A 19,493-nucleotide genomic window follows, 5' to 3' on the forward strand; every position below is an offset into this window, starting at 1 on the left:
CAGCCCCCCATAAAGTGAGCATGTCTAGAGTTTTGTGGACTGCAGGGTGGGAGTGAGGAGGGGTTGCCCAACTTTTCTGATTCTAAATGGGTTAGAGGGAGAAAGAAGGGAAGCACTGGAACTCCTTTGGGGACGACAGGAGGAGAGAGATCTAGAGAGCTAGGAGGAGGGAGGAATACACAGAAGCTGGAGGGTAGAGAGACACATATACTTGAGGTCCCCTGAAAAAGCCAGGCTGGACATCCATGTGGTGGAAGTGGGGAACCCCAATGGCCTTCCCTGTCAGTTCTGAGACCAGAAATCTGGAGCCCTAGGAACAGGAAGAGTTTTAAGACTAGCGAGCCTAGGTAGGCACAGGAGCAGTGAAAGATGCCCCCATCAAAGGTGTTAGGTCTCTAAGTCCATCCCATCTGTCTTTTCCCTATTGGTAATCCATGGATCCATTGATCCACTGATCCATTGATCTATCATCAAGGCATCCATGTATCAGCTCCTCCACTCTGTCTGGCCTTAATCCAGATCTCTTCAATTTCTGTTCTCCCTTCCTCCCCCTCTCCTCTGGCCCCTAATCTTTACTACTCTTCCTTTCTTTCCCACTGCTCTCTGAACACATTCCTTCCCATTTTCTTTTCTTTCTATCCAAGCCTGGGACTACCCTGCACTCTTATCCTATTTTCTCTCCTGCTTCCATACAGAGCATATTCTCGTGGCTTGGACCAAGATTAGATCAGAGCAGACTCCTCCCCCAATTCCTACTAGAGCAGTCTCATCCACCTTAACCTGCTCTTAAATGCAGTCTGAGACTTTGAATCAGTTCCTATGCAACGATCTCCACATCTCTATGTCTGTCTCTGTATGTTGGTTGGATTTCTGATGAAAAGCTCATTCCAAGGACCAGAAATGAGGAGAGTACAACTCATGCTTAGAGCAGCAAGGGCAGCAAATTTATTGTCCGATCATGATGACCCTAAAATGGAATCCTCCCCTGAGTCTCCCTAGGTTCTGACCCTCTAAAACAAGCCTGGGTCTGACAAGGAGCTCAGATGGGACAGGAAAACCTAAATGTGTGATTGGAGTTGGTAGGGGGTTGCTGACTAAGGATGGGAGAGGGTGACAATAGGAGGACTGAAACTGAGGCAAGATCTAAGATCAAGACACATCTGGGCTCTTTGGTACACATGATACACCAGGGAGTGGGGAAGATCGATTCTTTGGCTAGTTAGGTGCACATGGAATAGGGGTCAGGAGCATTACCCCCATTATAATGAGGTAGACATTATAATCGAAGCAAAACATTTGGCTTCAAAGTCCATTATGGGGGTTGGGATGTGATTTGTTGAGGGAAGAGAGAAGGGATCTCAGCTAGGAATGGGAGAATGAGCTTTTTTTTCTTTTCCCCTATGCAGGGGGGTGCCCACATTGGGGAGGGGATTGGTAGACAATAAAAGGGGCTTGCCCTCCCCTCCAATAACCAGGATATAGCTGGGGGATCCAAGTTCTTGAATATGAGGTCTCAAGGTGAGGTGCTGGAGAGGGGACCAGGAGGGGTATTATGTCCAGGACTTGTTGGACCCTGAGAATTCCTGTTGTTGTTGGTGGCTGAGCCCAGTGTAGGTGGTCGACGGGCAAAGAGGACTCCTAAATTTGTTGACACAGAGAGAAGAAAGGAAGTGCAATGAGTTAGAATGACTTTTCTCCAAATGTTTCCACCACTACTTTTCTGGAATTTTAGATTTCTTCCATTCCCTAGTACCCCATTTTTGATAGAACCCTAAGAAACATAAAACAATGTAGGCTATCCCTTTAGGGATAGCTTTAGCTCCTGGTGCCAGTGTTAGCAACTTTACCTCCATTCAAGTATAGATATTCCATGACTGTCTATACCAATATAGCTAGAAGTTCATGTCTCCCCTGGCATCTAGTACTAATACAAACATGCTCTGTCTTCCAGCAGCAGATGAATTCTTTTGATAACCTGAGCCATGCTGTCACCAAAATTTCCCTCTTTCTCTCCAAATAGTATAGATGCTCCCTGGTCATCCATAGCAATGGGAGTATCCCTTCTACTAGTGTAGATAACCTGTCCAAATGTAGATCCCTTAAAATTCTTTCCAGAGTAGTCTTTGGTTATACCATAGACTCACAGAATCTTAGCTTCCTCAACTATCACTCATAGGATCTCATCATCCTGGCTGCTTTCCTCTGGATGTCCCTACAGGTCGACAATGTCTTATAAAATATGACTCCCAGAACTGAACATACTTCTTCAAGAGTAGCCTAAGACATAGAATTGTTAAATTTTTCAAGTCACTGTGACTCTGGGCACTATATACAGCATTCAGACCAAGATTATGTTAACTTTTAAGACTAACTTATGCACTGATGATTCTCAGTAAAAATTTGTATTCAACTAACCTTTACTGGGTTTTTTTTTCCCATATGGGCTGTTGTCCAGACAGTTGTCATGAATGTGTACTATCCTGTACTTGTACATTTGATCTTTTTAAAAATTACACAATTTACATGTATCCCTTTTAAATGTAATCTTCTTAGACTTGACTTGTTCAGATTTTTTTTTTATCCAAATTCTGACAATTAGTATACCTACTGTATTTGCATGTGATGTTCAGATTTCACAAGCATGGCATTCTATGTCTTCATCCAAGTGATGGATAAAAATATGGAACAGAATAGGACTAAAGAAAGAGACCTCCCTCTAGGTTTACATGGATCCATTAATCAATACTCTTTGGATCTGATCTTTAAACTAGCTAATTCTACTATCTCCCAGTCTATATCTCCCTATCTCATCCAAAAGGACATCATGAGAGATTTTGTCAAATGTCTGCCAGTGTTGATGTCTGATATAACACAAATCCATGACCTATTTACCAATGTAAATGCTATCTGATCTCCATTTCATTTGTAGACACTCCAACTTTCATAAAAGTGAGGTTTCCAGACTTCTATACTAGATATTTCTGAACCCCCATTCCAGTATAGCTAAATCTTGGCCTCCATACCAGTGTAGACAATGCCATTGATCTCTAGGGCCATGTTGATGCTGCTGATGCCATTGCCTGCCATGTTAAGGGGCACCTCCAGTGGCTCTTCTGTCCAGAAAAGAAGAGAGGGAAATACATTTAATGGGAGGATGGGAGGGTATAAGATACTGGATCCAAAAGTGAGCCATAGGTAAACGCCATACAGAGGAGATATTCTTAAACTTCTAAACTGGTCCCACATCCCTTTATTCCATTCTCTTATCCAATACCTCTTCTTATACCACGTTACCTCACTATCCCTTTAATTAGCTCTTTACGTTCCAAATCAAGCCTAATATACCACTTTATCCTCAAATGGCCCCCACTGCTGTCACTATTGATCACATATCCCTCTCAGATCTCACCATGGTACACTATACCTCCCTTACCTCTGACAGAAGACTTGCTTCTGGGAAGGATGTTGGGAGGCAAGGTTGGACGGGGAGGATCCACAGGTCCCATCAACACAGCCTTTTTCTCAGGTGGTTCCTCTGGACTAATTTTTTCTCTCATAGTACCCAGGGCCATTGGTAGTGAAATTCGTGGTATAGCCACTGCTGGGGCAGGCCCTGAGCCCTCCTCTGAATAGGCAAGAAGGTGTATTGACATTGAGGCTCAGACTTCTTAAATTGGACCCAGTGTCCCTTCTGGGAAAAGTAGCATTATGGAAATGACACCAACCAGATTTACTACTTGCTTCATTTTAATGAAATTAAATTTGCCTCTCTGGGTCTCAGTGTATCCATGGACAAATGATTTAATCTCTCAGAGTCTCCATTTCCTATTTTGTAAAATGGGAATCATAATACCTGTAGTACCAAAATTACAGGGTAGTTGAAAAGAATTAAATGAGATAATTTGTGTGTAAAATATGTGTTCCAAAAGCTTTAGTGCAGTTTTAATTTATCAAAGCTTATATATATATATATATATATATATACATGTAAATAACATATATGCAATATATAAATTCATATATGTTAAAGTATTGTATTAATGTCATCTATTCTATCTCTAGAACATAAATATCCAGAGGGCAAAAACCATCTCTATACCAAATACAGTACTTTACAGTATCTAGATACTCAATAATTGCTAACTGAATTGAATTGAATCTTTTTTTAACAAGAGAGAGTTAGCCATACTCTTTGATTCCACTGTTAGGCATTTACCCTAAGGAAGTCAAAGATAGTCTCCATACACTCTATTAGAGCAACCTTTTTTTTTTTTTTTTTTTGGTAATAAAGAGTTGGAAACAAAGTAGATGCCCATCAACTAGAAAATGACTGCATAAATTATGGTACATGAATTGGGATATTACTATTTATAAGAAATTATTATGTAGACTAGACTAGAAAGAAGCATAAAAAGTAACATGACCTGATGTAAAGTATAAAGTAATAGGATGAAAGAAAACATAATTTTGACTGATGTGAATGGAAAGAGCAACAACCACAAATTAAACTGAATGTTATGAAATTATGACCAATCCTAGCCTCGAAAAAGTTTTATTCTTGTGAATGTTCATTATCTCCCCTTTCTTTGAAGTGAGTGGAGATGGACAATGGGTAGAACACTGTAAATACTGCCAAATTGTCAATATATTGGTTAGTTTTGCTGAGATGCTTTTTCCTCCTTGTTATGGCTCATTGGGTGGGGGAGGGAAAGAAGAAAGGGAGGACATAAAAAGACAATCAATACAAATTTAAAAATTTAAAAAGGAGAGGTGTAGATTAAATGACCTTAATCTGTGGTCCTCTGTATCTAAACTCCTAAATCCCATTTCTTCCTTTCCCTCCTCCATAGTTCTCTTTACTTTGCCTCTTCTAAAGCTTGTCTAATCTGAAGGATGCGGTTAGGTGGGAAAATGAATAGAGATGTCAACAAAGATATCTGGGGTCAAGGGAATTCAATTCCAGAGCTGGAAGATGGAAGAATCATCTTGTCCAGCCCTCTCGTTTAAAAAAGGAAAAAAAAAAGGGGGGGGGCGCCAGGCATCTGTGCTCATTCTCAGTGTAGTTCTTTGCTTTCCTGAGCCAAAGTCTGCTTTGAGCAAGCTGGAATCCAGCATGGGCCAGTGATCCAGTATGGAGAACTGCAGAATTTAAGCTTATTTTAATATCAACAAATGAGCAAGCAAAGGAGTCACAGATCAGGATTCTGCACCTTTCCAATAAGGGGCGGCTTCCCTAGAACATTAGCTCCAGCCAAACACTTATCTCAACACTCATTTCCCCGCCCCCCCCCCTCCATCGCTTCAAACTTTGCCGTGTCTCTCTGTGCCCGGTCCACCAGTCCCCTCTCATCTGCCTTCACCCATCCCGCCCACAGCCCCAGTCACCTCTGCCCACACCTTTCTTAATGGGGGCGTGGCCGTGCCCGTGGCCGTGACCAAGTTGGGCGCAGGCGAGAGCCGGCAGACCTGGAGCTGCTGACGTGGTAGCTGGGGTCCCCCGAGGAGGAGGAGGAGGCGGCCCCGCTGCAGGGAAGCTGAAGATCGGGGTAGTCCCGTAAGTCTGGCGCCGGCCCTCTCGTCGGTTACTGTCGATGGCAGCCTGGAGCTCCCCTGGAGAGCTGAGCGCCCGAGTCTCACACTCGTAGGGGTAGAGATACTTCATATACCTGTAGGGCAGGGGTGGATTGCATCCCCTGGAATGAGTTCTCCCCCTCAAATCCGAATGCCCCGAAATCTGTCCCCCATGCTCCCCAAGCCCTGTCCCATTCCCTTGGGCATAGCCCTTCACCGCCCCTCCCCTAGCTCACTGGGTGCGCAGCGTGAAGGCGGCGGAGGTGATCGACGTGGGCAGGCTCAGGCCCCGAGTCACCTCCCGCCACACCTTTCTGTTGATGACCTCCACCAGCCCCCCCTTCTCCGTCACCAGCCGGTACAGCACGTAGAGATCCAGAACCTGCTTAGCCATGATCGGGATGCGATTTACTGGGGTGCCTAGGAAGGAGAACACCGGGATAATAGAGAGCGGAGAACGAGGGTCAGCAAGGCGGGGCAGAGGGCACGGGGGTCTGATCACTTGGGACGTGTAGGACACCGAGTTTCTGGGGTGGCAGGAAAAAACATGGTCTCTTTGGGAACTAGGGGAGACGACGGCCTCCAGGAGAACAGAGGGTCGGCAGGGGAGGAAGGGTACACTGGAGGCAGGATGGCATAGGGCCGGTCATAACTGGTACGGGGAAGGGATTGGTGGCAGACACCAGGATCCTCACAAGGGCCATCAACAGGGACAGGAATTTCTGCAGCAGGTCAGACCCAGGAGAGACAACAGGAAGGTCTACCCTTATCCAGTAATGGCGGGGAGGTGAGGGAATATAAAAGAAACATAAAACATAAAAGAACACTGGCATCTCTCTCTCTGGGGATCTCTATAAGGGGCTGGGGCAAAGGAGGGGAACTGCCTAGAGGCAGAGGCTTCTAGCCATTCTCTTCTCTAGCTTGCAGAGGTTGGGGGTTTTCGAATCCTATCCTGCCGCCCCCGCTCCTGCTCCCGCCCCCGCCTGGCCCGTGACAAAGGGTTCTGTCGAAGCTGAGCGATGGGCCCCAGTTAATTTGCGCTGATTTTTACCGATCCCATTCCCACCGCCAGACCCTTTGTGCCCGAACAATTAGCCGCAGGCCTGATTAATGGGGGGAAATTATCGGCCCCTTGGGATTCTCCCCCTCCTCCCAGCTCCCCATTTTCCTTAGCATCTCTGGATTGGGGGTGGAGTAGGGGGTGGGCAGAAGCACCCTCCCATTCTCTATCCTCCTCCTATATCAAGCTAACTAGGGGGGAGAGGGTCTGGGGTGGGGGAACCGGAGAAGGGAGCTTAAATCCAGGAATCAAGGCCGTGGGGGAGGGAAGGGGAACAGCTAGAGACGAATGGGAACTGCTTTTGGGGGTCAGAAGTTTTGGGGAGAGGCAGGGGCCAAGAGATGGAGCGGGAACTCTGTAGGTCTTTCTGGGAGCACTAGAGCGGCACAAAAGGAGGGGGGCAGAGGCGAGTTAATTAGTGGCCTTATCAGGTTGCGATGGGGAGGGAGTTAATTAGCTTTGGAGAAAGAGATAATGACTCAGACTCTGGGCCCATGAATCTGGGGAGCGAAGGGGGGAAATGATGGACAGGCCACCCAACGTGCTCAGCAAGCTGGGTTCCCCTCGCCAAGTCTAGCTCTTTGCTCTCGAGTTTTGAGAGCCCCAGGGAAAGGATATCCTAGCTTTCTTCATTTTCCTAATCTCCCTGCCACATCCTCACCCCTAGGAAAGTCCTTTCAGTTATCTAACTTCAGGAAAGGTCTGCAGTGTCAACCCATATCCAAAGTTTGCCCGGGGGTGGGAGGAAGGAGGAACCTCTTATCTTGGCAATGAGGAGATTGAATTCGAAGAAACCTCGAGCAAAGGATCCCGGAGTCCTAAAACCCCAGCTCCAGACTGTGGTCCAGTAAGTTTCCTCCCACCCCAGTGACCCCTCCCCCGGGGTGAGCGTCATCGATTGAAGACTCATTAACCTGCCAGCATCTCCGTTGCTAATTAATTCCCTTGGGAGAAAGGGAGGGGCTAATTAATCGTGGTAGGTCAGAGGTTAAAGATGTTATTGAGGTGTCCCCATCCCTCCCCCAGTCTCTATTTGTTCGGAGGGTCCGCACCTCACAACTCCTCCAGGTCTAAGCCACTCTCTTGAGGATGGGGACTAACTAATGAGGGTTTGGATCTGGTACACTTGCGGGAGAGTGTTTTGGGCCCCCAGACCCCGCCCCCCTTTACAGCTTTCCCATACCGCCCCTCACCCCTCTTCTGCATGAAGCTGAACAGGTCATCCAGGAATTCTTTCCTCTTGGGGTCTGCGTCGAGCTCATACAGCTGGGGGCGGGGAAGAAGGTGCATTTACCACCCTAAACCCCATCAACACCTTCCCTCCCTCCCCCTCCCTTTCCCTAAGGCAGAACGATTTCCCCAGGCCCCATCTGCAGAAACTTCAGCCCACAGGCACGATGTTTTTAGTACGGGGCTGAGAATAAGGGTCTCTGCGATGTGAAGTGCATTCAAAATGGATTCGTGAAACATGTCACATCCAAGGAGGTCCTAATTTGAGCTTGGTTAGGGCCATGGAATCTTTTCTGCCACGGGGAGCTCCCACACAGACAAGGAGTGGACAGAGTTGTAGTCAGTCAATGGGAAGCTGTACTGAAGGAAAGAGTACTTCCCCGGCAGAGGACAGTTGAGAATAAGGTCAGAGCCTGAGTCCCAATCCTAAAGATACGTTATCTTTAACCTCACCCTGATCTCTTCTTGGTGATTGGTTAAGGAGCCAATCCTCTTGTCAGCTCCAGCCAGTCAGATACCAGTTGGCCAGCCAGGGTTTAAAACTGTCTCCCACCCTACCCCACCATGTGAGTCTCCGATTGGGTCATGTCATTAGCTATCAAGGGTTCGAGTCTATAGTTCTGCTATACTGCTGAAGAGGAGCAATAAAGGGGAACAATAGTGATCATTAAAAGGGGAACATTTTTTTTAAAAGCCCCCAGACTTAATAATCCCTGAGTAACACTCAAGATTTAGTCCTTGTTTCATATTCAGAAAATAATGACTTCTGAATAATAATTGGAATAAATATCAATAAAAATAAAAACTCTAATCCCCAAAGTAGCCCTCTCCCAAACACTTTCCTTCACACTAATACACACAGTTGCACAGATGCATATCTAGAATAATCTTCACATATATATATAAATAAGATGTCAAGGCTTTGGGGAAGGGAGAGTTAAAAAAAAATTGGGGGAGTAGAAAGTGTGATAACTGAGTCATGGAAGCATAAACTATCTACCTTCTGTTTCTTCCTCCACTTGTATAAACCAGAGGAATCCTTAGAGCCACCCTATCCCCATTCCCAATCCTCCAACCCCCATTCCTCACTGTCAGGTAAGGGGGTAATGGGACGTGACATATGGGGGGGGAGAGGGAAGTGTCAGTCTAAACTGGGAGGAGAAAAGGATGGAGAGTGGACAATGAGAGCCCTCCCCCACTATCTCATCTGGCATCTTCTACAGCATACTGGACCCTCCCCCCCATGTCCACAAGAGATTTCTCTCAAGATCCTTGGACCCCTTTTCTGCATTTCTCTTGTCTCTGACTATCTGTTTTACTCTATCTGCTTTTCTTTCTGTCTCTGTCTTTATTTCTCCTCTGCAGAGCCCCAGGTAGTAGGGTATGGGGGATTAGGGGGATTGGGGCCCCAGGGGCTACTTCTTCCAGTGGCATCAGCTTTCAGAGGGAAGAGAGGATTGGGTAATAAGGCCTAGAAAGGGGTCAGGTGAAGTTAGATGGGAATTGAAGGTCAAGTCCTCTTAACTCATATTCTACCTACCTGTCCCTATACTAGAAAGCGTAGAACAGATTGAAGATGGGGGTGGAGTGGGAAAATGTAAACCTAGACTTCTGGGCTCAGACCTCCTACCTGTTTAAATTGTTCCTCATAAGTCCACTCATGATGCTGAGGGCCAGGAGGCTGGATGGGGGGGGACACAGATAGACCTGGTCCTGGGCTGGGTTGGGGAGGTTGCCCTTGAGGCCTAGCCTCCTCTTCCTCCTCTTCTTCTTCCTCATCTTCCTCTTCATTTTCACCCTCTTCAGTACCCCCCAGAGTCCCCTCTTCAGGAGACTGCTGGGCCCTGACACCCATTGGATGGGATCGTTGGGAAGGTAAGGATGGAGGGATTGAAAGAGGAAGTGGGGGCCGAACCCCACCTTGAGCTAATCTAGCTGCCTGCTGCCTCTGTAGGGTCTCCATCACAGCTTCCAGGCGCAACCCACCCCCAGGGGGGGCTCCAGGCATAGGGCGGGGCATCGGGGAAAGGGCTGCCTGCAAGGGCACAACAGAAGGAGTGTTGTGGGATTGGGAAAACCAATAGGTACTCTCAATGACACCCTACCCTAGGCCAGACTTTCCCCCTTCCCAATTTTCCAAAGACTTCCAATTCAGCCTCTTCTCTAACTCTGACAATTTTCCTGACCCTCAACTCTTTTGTAGCACCTCATAACCTCCCCTCTCCCCATCAAGTTATCCCTGTCAACCCCAGTCCCTCTTTCACAGAGCTGTCAAAGAATCACTCTCAGATTAAACTCCATACCCACATATACTCATCCCAACCCTTTCTCCTAGTACTCCAGTCCCCAGGGTCCTAAGGGGACAATGGGAGAAGGAAAGAATAACAAGAAAAAAAGAAAATAGCGAGAAATAGATAGATACATTGAGAGGGAAAGAAACTTGAAAGAACCACTTCAGAGGCTATGAAACTGAGACACAGAAAAGGACAGAGATCAGAGGGACAGAGACAGAGACAGAGATTTAGAAATGGAGATAGAAACAGAGATAGGGTCAGAGACAGAAAAGGGAGATGGATGAGAGAGACAGTCAAGAGAAAGAAACTGGGAAAATGGTAGGTCCAGAGACCGCTGGAAAAATCTCATAAAGATTAAGTGAAAAGGGGCTGAGCGCAGGAGGCTTTGGGGGAAACTGGAAGGTGACAGATATGGAAATTTCCTGGTCGGTAGTAACTGGTCATCCAGGAAATTGGACACCTCAGGCATCCCAAACTCTGGTCACTCTGGACACTGATCTTTTCCCACTGATGACCACCTCTGAAACAGGTCACGTTGCATACTTCGGACACTGGTTCCTGCAGTCCTTCTACCCTCCACCTCGGACTTGGAGCACCTCCCACTAGTCCTCCTGCCCCAGGACGCCGATCTTCCCAAACCCCGGACTCACCAGCGCGCTGCGGGCGGCTGTCTCCAGGTTCTCCACCATGCTTTCGCCACCCCGCTCCCCACTCCGGCTCCTGCTGCTCCCGGCTGCAGGCGCTGCTTCCCGTTCTCCGTCCCGATCCTCTCTGCCCCGGTCCCTCTGTCCGGCTCCCTCCCTCTCTCTGTCTAGCCTCAGTCCCTACCCCTTCTTCGTCTCCTTTCTCTCTGTCTCTTTGGCCACCGGAGCCGGGTCAGAGGAACAACAGCGGCAGGGAGGGGCGGGCGGGTGGCGCTGTCCCGGGACCCAGGCGTCCGGGTCTCCCCTGGGGCGGGTGGGGCGGAGCAGATGCTGCGCGGGCTGTCGCGCTCTCGCTCCCTCGCCTTCTCTCTCCCTTTTTCCCTCTCTCTTTCGATATCTGGCTGCTTTCTGCCCTCAGCTTTTCCTCCTCTCTTTTCTGGCAACAAGTGTCCGCAGGCAGCGGGTCCCTAGGGCGGCCATTCGCTCTGCAGAGACCGGGAGAGAAGTGTGTGTGTAGTATTGGTGGGATGTCTTCAGATGTGTGTGTGTGTGTGTGTGTGTGTGTGTGTGTGTGTGTGTGTGTGTGTGTTGGGGTGGTAGTGGTACGGAGACATTCTCTTTGAGATAGGTGACACTACAGCTGTAGGTAACATTATAAGAATGAAAATATGTTCCCCTTGAGAGTTCCAGTAAAATGGTGTGTGACATTGTAACATAATGCGTAGGTACCACTGAGTAAAATAACTATGTGCATATTTCCCCTAAATCCAGAAACATTTCCCCACCTTCTCTCAAAGGAACACACTCACACATTTCTATACCACAACACAGATCCAGACACAAATTCAACACAAGCACACAATTCACAGGTACCCGCCAGGGTACACAGAGACAAACACACATTCATATATCCCCTCCTTGGTCATGATCACTGCAGCTGTCCTGCCGCAAAGCTGGGAATCATTCCTCCTCACGCTGGGATGAAGATGGACAGAGACCTAGGACAGAGGCAGAGATACCCAGGGAACCCAATGTAAATGCAGATATTTATAAATCCTGATTCCCACAAAACCAAAACAGTTTTCTCTCAGCTGGTCTGTATGTGAATTACTCAGATATTAGCTCTCCATTTTCCTTTATCTGCATAGATTAAAACAGCATAATGCATTGAGACAAAAGTAAAAATCTCCATCTCCCACAATTATGAAACATGTGGAAAACTTATCCACTGACTATGTGACTCCAGAATCTGAATTTTCAACTCCAATCTCTCCTTAAAGATCCAGATAGGCATTTCCAATTGTCTGTTACTTATTTCTACCTGCATATTGAAATGGCAATTCAAGTTCAATAGGTCCACAGATGACCTCATCATATTCCTCCCCAACAGGCTATTTTTCCCCTTATTTTTGTCAATGGCACCACTGTTCCCTCATTCCTCTCAAGTGCTCACCCTGGGAAACATCTCTGACCTCTGGAGGACAATGCCATGCCCTGTCTTTCCCCCATTCCATCCCTGCATTATATAAAACCACAGACTCAGAGAGCATTCAGTCCAACCTAAGGATTCCAATATATAGTCATCATTTGCTTGAAGACTTCTGGTGAAAGAGAACACACTATCGCTGGAGGCAGTCCATTCCATTTGTTAGAATGATTTCCCTTATATAAAAATCTAAATTTACCTCTTTCAACCTTCTATCTCTTCCTTGCGCTAAGACCAACCAGAACAAGCTTAATCTCTTTTCCATGTGACAGGCCTTCAAATATCTGAAGAAGACTATTATGTTCCCTTTAAATCTTCTTCAGACTAAACATCTACCTTCATAGTCACCTTCTTTTAGCTTTCCATCTAGAGATCCAAAATTACATCCTTTTCTTTTCTTTTCTTTTCTTTTTTTTTTTTTTTTGCTGAGGCAATTGGGGTTAAGTGATTTGCTCAGGGTCACACAGCTAAGAAGTATTAAGTGTCTGAGATCAAATTTGAACTCAGGTCTCTTCCTGCCAACCAATTAAAATTTCCAAGTCCTTTGCCTAGTATTCAAAGACTTCCATAAACTAACATTACTCTCTTATCTCATATAATAACTCCACCAAAACTACACTATTCTCTTTCTGCTCTCCTCTCCATGCTTGTTCATGACATCACTGTGCATAGATTGTTTTCCTTCCCTCTTTTCATTTTTTAATGCTTTAAATGTGGCCCAGTTCAAAAGTTGCCTTCTCTAAGAAGTCTCCCTTTATTCTTCTATGGGATGCTTCCTTTTTTTTTTCTTTTGCTTCATGTTCCTACCTAGGAATTTGGTTCTCATCTACAGAAAAAAAAAATTCAGATCCTATACAAATATGCAGGTAAAAGGATATTGAATATGACAAGTTTTGTCCTACCTAACACTCACAAATAACCAAATAGAGAGTAAAAATAGTTCTTATTCTCATTCATGTTGAGTCCTTCCTCCCTTAAGGATCTTATATTATCTCTCTCTGGACTTATAGTACTGGAGGCTGCCCTCACCAATGGGAAATCAAGCAGCCAGTCTTTCCAGTAAGTCCTACCAAGGAACTATATGCCATCAAGATTTTTAGTGACATACCTAGAAAAGCTCACATTTTAACTTCTATAGTAGTAAGTAATCATGGTAAGTATAATTTATTGATACCCAAGACTAGACCATTTCTCCCCTTGTCCTTTGTTCTCTAAAAGGACCAAAGTGATATCACTATGATTGAGTCAAGTTACTGTGTCCAACTGTGGCTGATCAGACCAATAGAAGCTCAGAATGCTCTACTATAGGTTGGTCACAAATAGTCCATATAAACATCTGAGGTGGATTCTTTAAATCTGCACATCTCATGTCTTTTTTTAGCTGCTTTGCTCATAGACCACGGCACCTTCTCTCATGAGGGCATACCATGTTGGGTGGTTCTGTGCCAGTGTCTCCCATGTTGCACAATCAATTCCAAAATTTAAGATTCCTTGAGAGTGTCCTTGTATCACTTTTTCTGACTACTATGTGAGGGCTCACCCTGTGTGAGTTCTCCTTAAAATAGTCTTTCTGGCAAGTGCATGTTTGGCATTCAAACAACGGAGCCAGCTGTTAGTGCAGGAGAGTTTGAATACTTGGCAGTTTAGTTTGAGAAAGGCATTGTATCTTATCCTGCCAGGTTATCTGAAGATCTTCCTTAGACAATTCAAATAAAAGTGATTCAGGTTCCTGGAAAGGTGTTGGTCTACTGCCCAGGTTTCATAGACAAGCAACAATGAGATCAGCACAATAACTTTATAGAACTTGAGTTAGGTAGTCAATCAAATATTTCTTCTCTCCTACCTTTGCCACAGAACCTTTCAAACACTAATAAGTTAGCTCTGGCAATGCTTGTGTCTACCTCATTATCAATATATACATACGTTACCTTGGTAAGTGAACTTATCTACAGTATTCAAAATTTCTTCAGTTATTCTAACTAACAGTTCCACATATGGACTATGTGGTACTGGCAGATGGAGCACTTGTTAATTGTTAGGCCAAAATTAGCATGAACAGCAGAGAATTGGTCCATACTTTGTTGCATTTCAGCTCAGAGACTACATTGAGTGCACTTATCTGCAAGCAAAAAATCATGCATCAACATGCCCTCCACTTTAGTCTTGGCTTGTAGCCTTTTCAAGTGGAAGAATTTGCCATTCATGTGGTAACTGACCTTGATGCTGTGTTTGTTCTCTTTGAAGACATTTGACAATATGGATCAAACATGCTAAAAAGTATGGGAGTAAGCACACAGTCTTATTTCACTCCATTGGTCACTGGCAAAGCATGAGAGTATGACCCATTGTCCAGAACCCTGGCAAATATGCTTTCGTGAAATTGATATGCAATACTGATGAGCTTTTCCAGGCAACCAAATTTTGACATAATTTTCCATAAGCCCTTGAGACTGATAGTATCAAAAGCCTTGGTCAGATCTACAAACATTGTGTACAGATCTCGAAAAATCTGCTCCTGGCATTTCTCCTAGAGTTATCAGGCAGCAAACATCATATCAATCACTCCTCAGCCCTTTCTGAAGCCACACTAACTCTTAGATAACCATCTTCCAGGTGAAGGGTCAGCCTACTAAGAAGAATTCTGGCAAGAATCTTTTTTTTTTTAAATTTTGTTTTTTATTAATTTTTATAATTATAACATTTTCTTTGACAGTACATATGCATAGGTAATTTTCTTTTTTTTACAACATTATCCCTTGTACTCCCTTCTGTTCCGAGTTTTTCCCCTCCTTCCCTCCACCCCGTCCCCTGGATGGCAGGCATTCCCATACATATTAAATATTTTATAGTATATCCTAGGTACAATATATATGTGCAGAACCGAATTTTGTTATTGTTGTTGCAAAGGAAGGATTGTATTCGCAAGGTAAAAATAATCTGGGAAGAGAAAGAAAACAAAACAAAACAATCTGGCAAGAATCTTGTCAGCAGTGACGAGAGAGAGAGAGAGAGAGAGAGAGAGAGAGAGAGAGAGAGAGAGAGAGAGAGAGAGAGAGAGAGAGAGAGAGAGAGAGAGAGAGAGAGAGAGAGAGAGAGAGAGAAGAGAGAGAGAGAGAGAGAGAGAGAGAGAGAGAGAGAGAGAGAGAGAGAGAGAGAAGAGAGAGAGGGAGAGAGAGGGAGAGAGAGAGAGAGAGAGAGAGAGAGAGAGAGGGAGGAGGGAGGGAGGGGGAGAGAGAGAGAGAGATAACAAAGGATTACCATCCATATTAATCTTATTAATAAGGAATTAACATGATTCCAGTGGACAGAAGTCAAATCACACCCCTCACCCTTCACCTTCTGCCAGAGAAGTGGACTTAAAATTCAAAAATGAAAAGTGTGTCCTTTGGAGAAAGTTAATGTGGGAATTTATTTTTTCGAATTGCCAATACTTAATGTGAGCATTTGAAAAGATGTTCCATAATGGGGGTGTGATGCTGTAGCTGCAGGAGAGATAATAAATGCTTGAAATTTTTTTGATAAATTAAAACAATAAAAATAAAAATTTAGAGACTCTCAACAGTTTTCTCCTGGATATACCTTTTACATCTCGAAAGTGTGTGGGGATTTGCTGTCTGTTCTTTTTTGTTGTTGTTTTGAGAGGTAATTGGGATTAAGTGATTAGCCCAGAATCATACAACTAGTAAGTGTTAAGTGTCTGAGGCCATACTTAAAGCTCAGGTCCTCCTGACTCAAGGGCCAGAGCTCTATTCACTTCACCATTATCTGTTCCTATAGTCTATTCTTAACCTGGGCTTTAGGATCCATGGATCTTTCAAGGGATCTATGAATTTGCCTTAGAAAAAAGGTTCCATCCTAATTTTTACTAATCCTTATCTGAAACTTAGCACGTCCTTATAAATTTTTTTAAAAGTCTTCTTTTGAGAAAGGAATCTATGAGACTTTAGCAGACTACCAAAGGGGTCCATGACCCAAAAAAGGTTAAAAATTCCTGATCTAGATGATTTCTAAGGTATTTTACAATCCTAATTTACATAATTTTTTTTATATTTTACTTATTCTGTTATAAGATTGTATATTCTTTAAAAGTTGGGACCATTTCTCATCTGAACTTTGTTATCTCCCCCAGCATCTAGCTCCAATAAATCTGTGCAAAGTACCAGATTAAAGATTAGATTGTAATGAAAGCTTCAATGTTTTTCTCACTACTTTCTATTCCAACCCCAAACCCATTAGTCTAAAACAGGAGTGTGTATCATGGATCTCCTTTGGAATTTTGATAAAATTTATGAACCCAATCTCAGAATAAAGTTTTTAAACAATCGGAGAAATGCTAAATTTGTTTGTTTGTTTTTTTTCTCTATTCAAGTTTATAGATCTCCCTGAAATCTTTCCATAATCCTCTTGGAGGGGTGTCTGTGGACCTCTGTTAAGAAGCCTTGTGAATCTAAGGTCTAGCCCAAGTTTCTTTTTCATTCTTACCTTACTTGCTCCCCAACTCAAACTTTCTATTTCACCGAAAATATTCTCCCTCTACCCAGAATATAGTATGTTCATTTTCTTAAAAAAAAAATGGATAGTTTGATTTTAGCATATCATAAGATATTAGCAAACTCCCTAATTAGATCCCTCCCCTTTACTGTACAATTCTTTAAAAAAAAAAAAAAATAGTTCAGTAAAACAATCTAAGTGATTACTATGAAAAGCATATGGAATCTTACACTTTAATTTTCCATTTATTAAAGGGAAGGATTTGGCATGTTAATAAGTTAGGCCCAACATTATGAAGTCTTTTGTCTACCTACTCATTTTTCCCTGCCTTCCTTCTTTACTAATTTATCCACCTAGAATGCCTTTCTTTCTGCTCAGTTACTCCTCTTGCTCTCTTCTCCATGGAGTCTCATTAGTAGAATGGTACTGACTGCATCATACTCTGTGGTCTCAGGGTTCCTTGCCTTGCTTACTATAACACTGAAAACCCATGAATTTTTCTCAAAAAATCTCGTTGGGGGAAAGGGACCCACATGTGCAAAAATGTTTGTGGCAGCCTTTTTTGTAGAAACAAGAAACTGGAAACTGAATGGATGCCCACCAATTGGAGAATGGCTGAAAATACATGGTATATGAATGTTATGGAATATTCTTTTTCTTTTTTTTATATTCTTTTTTTATTTTTAAAAAATGTTTTTACAACATTATCCCTTGCACTCCCTTCTGTTCTTGAATTTTCCCCTCCTTCCCTCCACCCTCTCCCCTAGATGGCAGGCATTCCCATACATATTAAATATGTTATAGTATATCCTAGATATAATATATGTGTGCAGAACCGAATTTTGTTGTTGTTGTTGTTGCAAAGGAAGAATTGTATTCAGAAGGTAAAAATAACCTGGGAAGAAAAACAAAAATGCAAACAGTTTACACTCATTTCCCAGCATTCCTTTTCTGGGTGTAGCTGATTCTGTCCATCATTGATCAATTGGATCTGAGTTAAATTTCTCTTTGCTGAAGATATCCACTTCCATCAGAATACATCCTCATACAGTATTGTTGTTGAAGTGTATTATGATTTCCTGGTTCTGCTCATTTCACTCAGCATCAGTTCATATAAGTCTCTCCAAGCCTCTCTGTATTCATCCTGCTGGTCATTTCTTACAGAACAATTGGAATATTATTTTTCTATAAGAAACGATCAGCAGGATGATTTCAGAGAGGCCTGGAGAGACTTACATGAACTGATGCTGAGTGAAATGAGCAGAACCAGATTATGCACAGCAACAAGATTATATGACGATCAATTCTGATGGATGTGGCCCTCTTCAGCAATGAGATGATTCAAAATAGTTCCAATTGTTTAGTGATGAAGAGAGCCTTCTACACCCAAAGAGAAGACTGTGGGAACTGAGTGTGGACCACCACATAGCATTTTCACTCTTTTTCTTTTGTTTGCTGCAAAAACGAAGCAAATGCAAGTGCAATTTGTTTTTTTTTTCCTCAGTTTTTTCCCTTCTTGATCTGATTTTTCTTGTACATCAAAATAAATATAAATATGTATACATATAATGGATTTAACATATTTAACATGTATTGGATTACCTGCCATCAAGAGGTGGGGAAGGAAGAGAAAATTTTGAACACAAGGTTTTGCAAGGGTCGATGTTGAAAAATTACCCCTGCATATGTTTTGTAAATAAAAAGCTTTAATAAAAATTTTTAAAAAGAAATAAAAATCTCCTTAGGTCTTTATCCATTTTTTTCTTCTCTGATTTTCTATTCTGCCTTGTGTCTTTATGACATCCACTACTTGAAGAAGCATACCTCATTCAATAAAGCAAGCAATTAAAACATTTATTAAGCACCTACTATATGCCCCTATTTTGGACAACTGAACCAATACCTTTAAACCAAACCAGGTCACATTCCGTTGTTGGGTGTGGAAGACTTCATATACACATTTCACCCCCCACATTGGTAACAGGTATGGCATTCATGTTGGTTTAGAGTCACTCTCGGACAATCTGTATTAGGTAAAGTGAGGGGGTCTCAGTTGTTGGACAGTTGTTTTTCAGTCATGTCCAACTCTTCATGATCCCATTTAGGGTTGTGTTGGCAAAGATATTGGAGTGGTTTGCCATTTCTTTCTACAGGTCATTTCATAGATGAAGTAACTGAGGCAAACAAGATTAAGTGACTCACCCAGGATCACATAGCTAGTGTCTGAGGTCAGATTTGGACTCAGGAAGGTGAGTCTGACTCCAGGCCCAGCCTTCTATCCACTGAGTCATTTAACAGCCTAAGGGGCTCTCATTCTGGGCCCATTTGAGGAAAATTAGGCTCAGGTCTGTTCAAGAATCAGTCATACAGGTCTAAGTGAGTGAAAGATGGTGCTAGAACTACAGGATGCAGTCAGTGGAAACTAAACAGAGTCAGGAGACCTCATCTGTACTTTTAGTCTCATTTGTGAGACTAATGCCCTTATAGGATCTAGGACAAGTCACTACAAGTATTTAAGACTGTTTCTTTCCCTCAGTTATAAAACAAATCCTAAAGTCTTTTTAGTTCATGTGTGTGTGTGTGTGTGTGTGTGTGTATGTTTGTGTTTAGTCACCTTGGAGAAGAGCAGAAACCAGTGAAAAATGAATCTGGAATAAATTAGTTTCTTTGATATTCAAAAATCTAATGGGCCAGCCATGAAACTGGTTGATGAGCTC

The 19,493-nt window shown here is 43.6% G+C and overlaps 1 protein-coding gene across 1 annotated transcript; it reads right to left on the reverse strand.

Moving 5' to 3' along the window:
• Positions 1 to 940: 940 nt before the first annotated feature.
• ARID3C (AT-rich interaction domain 3C) lies at positions 941 to 11,271 on the reverse strand. Its single transcript, XM_074280245.1, has 8 exons — positions 10,806 to 11,271; positions 9,492 to 9,896; positions 7,825 to 7,897; positions 5,808 to 5,991; positions 5,398 to 5,666; positions 3,434 to 3,625; positions 3,024 to 3,113; positions 941 to 1,638 (listed from the first exon to the last, which is right to left on the reverse strand). Exons 1-8 carry the CDS (start codon positions 10,842 to 10,844, stop codon positions 1,514 to 1,516), a joined length of 1,377 nt encoding a protein of 458 aa, XP_074136346.1. The 5' UTR covers positions 10,845 to 11,271; the 3' UTR covers positions 941 to 1,513.
• Between the last annotated feature and the right edge of the window lie 8,222 nt (positions 11,272 to 19,493).

This window comes from Sminthopsis crassicaudata, chromosome 1, assembly GCF_048593235.1.
Source record: "Sminthopsis crassicaudata isolate SCR6 chromosome 1, ASM4859323v1, whole genome shotgun sequence".
Lineage (NCBI taxonomy): Eukaryota > Metazoa > Chordata > Mammalia > Dasyuromorphia > Dasyuridae > Sminthopsis > Sminthopsis crassicaudata.

Excerpts from the sequence above, each read along its gene's own strand:
- ARID3C (XM_074280245.1), bottom strand. The coding sequence starts at position 10,844 with ATGGTGGAGAACCTGGAGACAGCCGCCCGCAGCGCGCTG. Across the intron at positions 7,898-9,491 it reads ATGAGGAACAATTTAAACAG|CTGTATGAGCTCGACGCAGA; the intron begins GTAGGAGGTCTG and ends CCCCGCCCCCAG. Across the intron at positions 1,639-3,023 it reads CAATGGCATTGTCTACACTG|GAGTCCTCTTTGCCCGTCGA; the intron begins GTATGGAGGCCA and ends CAACAAATTTAG.